The sequence below is a fragment of the Echinops telfairi genome, unplaced genomic scaffold (assembly GCF_000313985.2).
Source record: "Echinops telfairi isolate 266 unplaced genomic scaffold, ASM31398v2 ScPeMD7_7463;HRSCAF=8501, whole genome shotgun sequence".
In the NCBI taxonomy this organism is placed as follows: domain Eukaryota; kingdom Metazoa; phylum Chordata; class Mammalia; order Afrosoricida; family Tenrecidae; genus Echinops; species Echinops telfairi.
The window spans coordinates 448326-450836 of record NW_022111363.1 but is presented as its reverse complement, the minus strand read 5'-3'; the positions used below and the strand labels follow the sequence as shown (position 1 = coordinate 450836).

At 40.6% G+C, this 2511-nt stretch overlaps 1 protein-coding gene across 3 annotated transcripts in view; it reads left to right on the top strand.

Annotated features, from left to right (window-relative positions):
* Window positions 1–2511, top strand: part of ARHGEF12 (Rho guanine nucleotide exchange factor 12) — a 181208-nt gene that overhangs the window by 156168 nt on the left and 22529 nt on the right. For all 3 annotated transcript variants that reach the window (XM_045283559.1, XM_004712819.3, XM_045283560.1), the window contains 3 exons: window positions 339–471; window positions 780–815; window positions 2017–2171. In XM_045283559.1, the coding sequence (XP_045139494.1) occupies window positions 339–471; window positions 780–815; window positions 2017–2171 (324 nt within the window). The remainder of the gene's footprint in view (window positions 1–338; window positions 472–779; window positions 816–2016; window positions 2172–2511) is intronic.

Below are 2511 nucleotides of genomic sequence, written 5' to 3'. Positions count from 1 at the left end.
TGCGCATGAGGAGGCCCAATGTCCACCTGCCACCCTACTACCAAACCTATAATTATTTGCACCTAGGTCCGTTTCCCCATAATCTAGTTAACATTGAAACATTTTTACTTATTAAAAGTTTTGTTTTGATCTATATTTTATGTGAGGGGCCTTCAAAAAGTTCATGGAAAAGTAAAATAGAAAGGTAATGAGATTTTTCCTCCAGCATTTTGAAAACCATTGGTGTATGAGTGCTGTGGATTCAGTTGAAGTTCTCTGGGGGACTAAGTCTGTGTTTTGTAATTGTGACTTTACTATGTATTAATACTGTTTGAGGAGCTTAACTTTTGGCTTTTCAGCATCAAAGCAAGTTGGAGAAACCCCGACCTCTGGAGACTCCACAGATGGCACACCACGTACTCCCAACACCATCTTTGACTTCCCACCGCCGCCGTTAGACCAAGTGCAGGAGGAGGACTGCGAAGGCGAGAGGTAATTCAGTGACACTTTAGGGCAAGTCTAGCCTTGCTTAAATTTTTTTTGAATTGCATATTATTTCTTCACTTTCCACTATTTATTACCATGTGTAATTTTAGAAGAAAGAACTTGAGCTTATTAGCAGTAAGTATTAGATAGATATTAAATTTTTCTTCAATTTGTATTTTATTAAATCATTACAATACCCAGAAGAACTGATTGTCAAGCCACTGTAGTTTAACCCCATTCTAAGAGTGTCTGACCTAAAGTTTCTTGGCCACAATCTGGTGTTCATGACAACGCTTTGCTTTCCGTTGTTTTAGGGTGATTGAACATGGGACACCAAAGCCCTTTCGAAAGTAAGTCATTTTTAATACCTTTCAGTAAATGCATACTCTAAGATATAATTATTTTTTCCTCTGAAGTCCCAGTTTTAAAGAGAAAGAACCCCAGTACATGAATGTTAGATATACAGTATAAGGGGGTACCTCTTCCACAAAAATCAGAAAAATGCTCCACTGGGCAGAGCATTTGTAGTACGCATTTTCCGCACTTGGCAAGCATCTAGCAACTCATGCTCTGAGTTAGGGCTCCCATTGGTGTTGCCTGGGAAGGTTCTCTCTGGTCACAGTGAAATTTTTCATAAAAGCAGTTCACTTGAACCTCGGTTTTTGTGGTGGTCGATCTAAGAGAACAACATACGGCCATGAAATTTTGTTTCCTGCTCAGGAAAAATGCTGCAGAAACTGTTGTGCTGTTGAACACAGTTACAAAGACAGTGCTATGGGGAAAACTCAAGTGTACGAGTGGATTTCTCATTTCATAAAAAATGAAATGTCAATTGATGACAAACCTCGTTTTGGACATCTGTGAACTTCCCTAAGGGACAAAAATGTCCACTCATAGTGCATTTGGAGGTTGTTCCCCCGGAATCAAGTTTTCTATTTAGAGGTTCTGAAAAGATTGTGTAATAGTGTGCGACTAAAAAAGTCCTGATTGGTGGCAGACAGAGGACTGGTTTTGCCACCGTAACAGTGCACCAGCTCATGCAACCATCTCAGTGTGCCAGTTTTTGGCGAAAAACAGATGCCTCTCTTGACCTATGCACCTTTCTCACCTGACCTCTCTCCATGCGACTTCTTTTTGTTTCCACGAATGAAGAGGGACATGAGAGGACCGATTTGATTAAGTAGAAGAGGTGCAGAAGAAAATGAGGGAGGTGCTGTTTGCCATCCAAAACAGATGAGTTTGAAAAGTTTCCAAAATGGAATCGCAGATTTGATAAATGCATTAAGTGTAACGTAGAGTACTTTGAAGGTGATAAGGTTGTTTGGTTAAAAAAAAATTAAATGTATAGCTTTGGGGGGAGATTCTAGGTTTTCTTGGGTACCCCCTGAGTTCTTAGGAGGGACAAGTCATTACAGAGTTAAATATTGTGCACATCCTAGAAGAGATGATCTTCCAGGTTCTGTGCTTTAGCCACCCTGTGGAAATCTGATGGGCTCTCTCTACTGCGCAGGCTTGTGTTCTTTCCGGGCACTCATCCTTTCTTCCCATTAGGTTCGACACCACAGCTTTTGGAGAGAGTCAGAGTGAGGATGAACAGTTTGAAAATGACTTAGAGACCGATCCCCCCAACTGGCAGCAGCTTGTTAGTCGAGAAGTGTTACTGGGACTAAAACCTTGTGAGATCAAAAGACAGGAGGTGATCAATGGTGAGTTCTGCTTTTCATTTTGTTTTCCATTTCTAGTTTCACATTTCGTAAGGTGCAGAGCAAACTCTCAGCCCTGAGTTTGCTGCCGTGTTTTTGCCAACCTTTTCTCTTTCAAATCATGTTTTGGGGGCTCTTAACAGCTCTTATCACAATCCTTACGTACATCCATTGTGTCAGGCACATTTGTACATTTGTTGCCATCATCATTCTCAAAACATTTTCTTTCTACTTGAGCCCTTGATATCAGCTCATTTTTTCCTCCCTCCATCAACCCTTGATAACTTATAAATTATTATTTTTTGATGTTGTACACCGACTGATGTCTCCCTTCATCCACTTT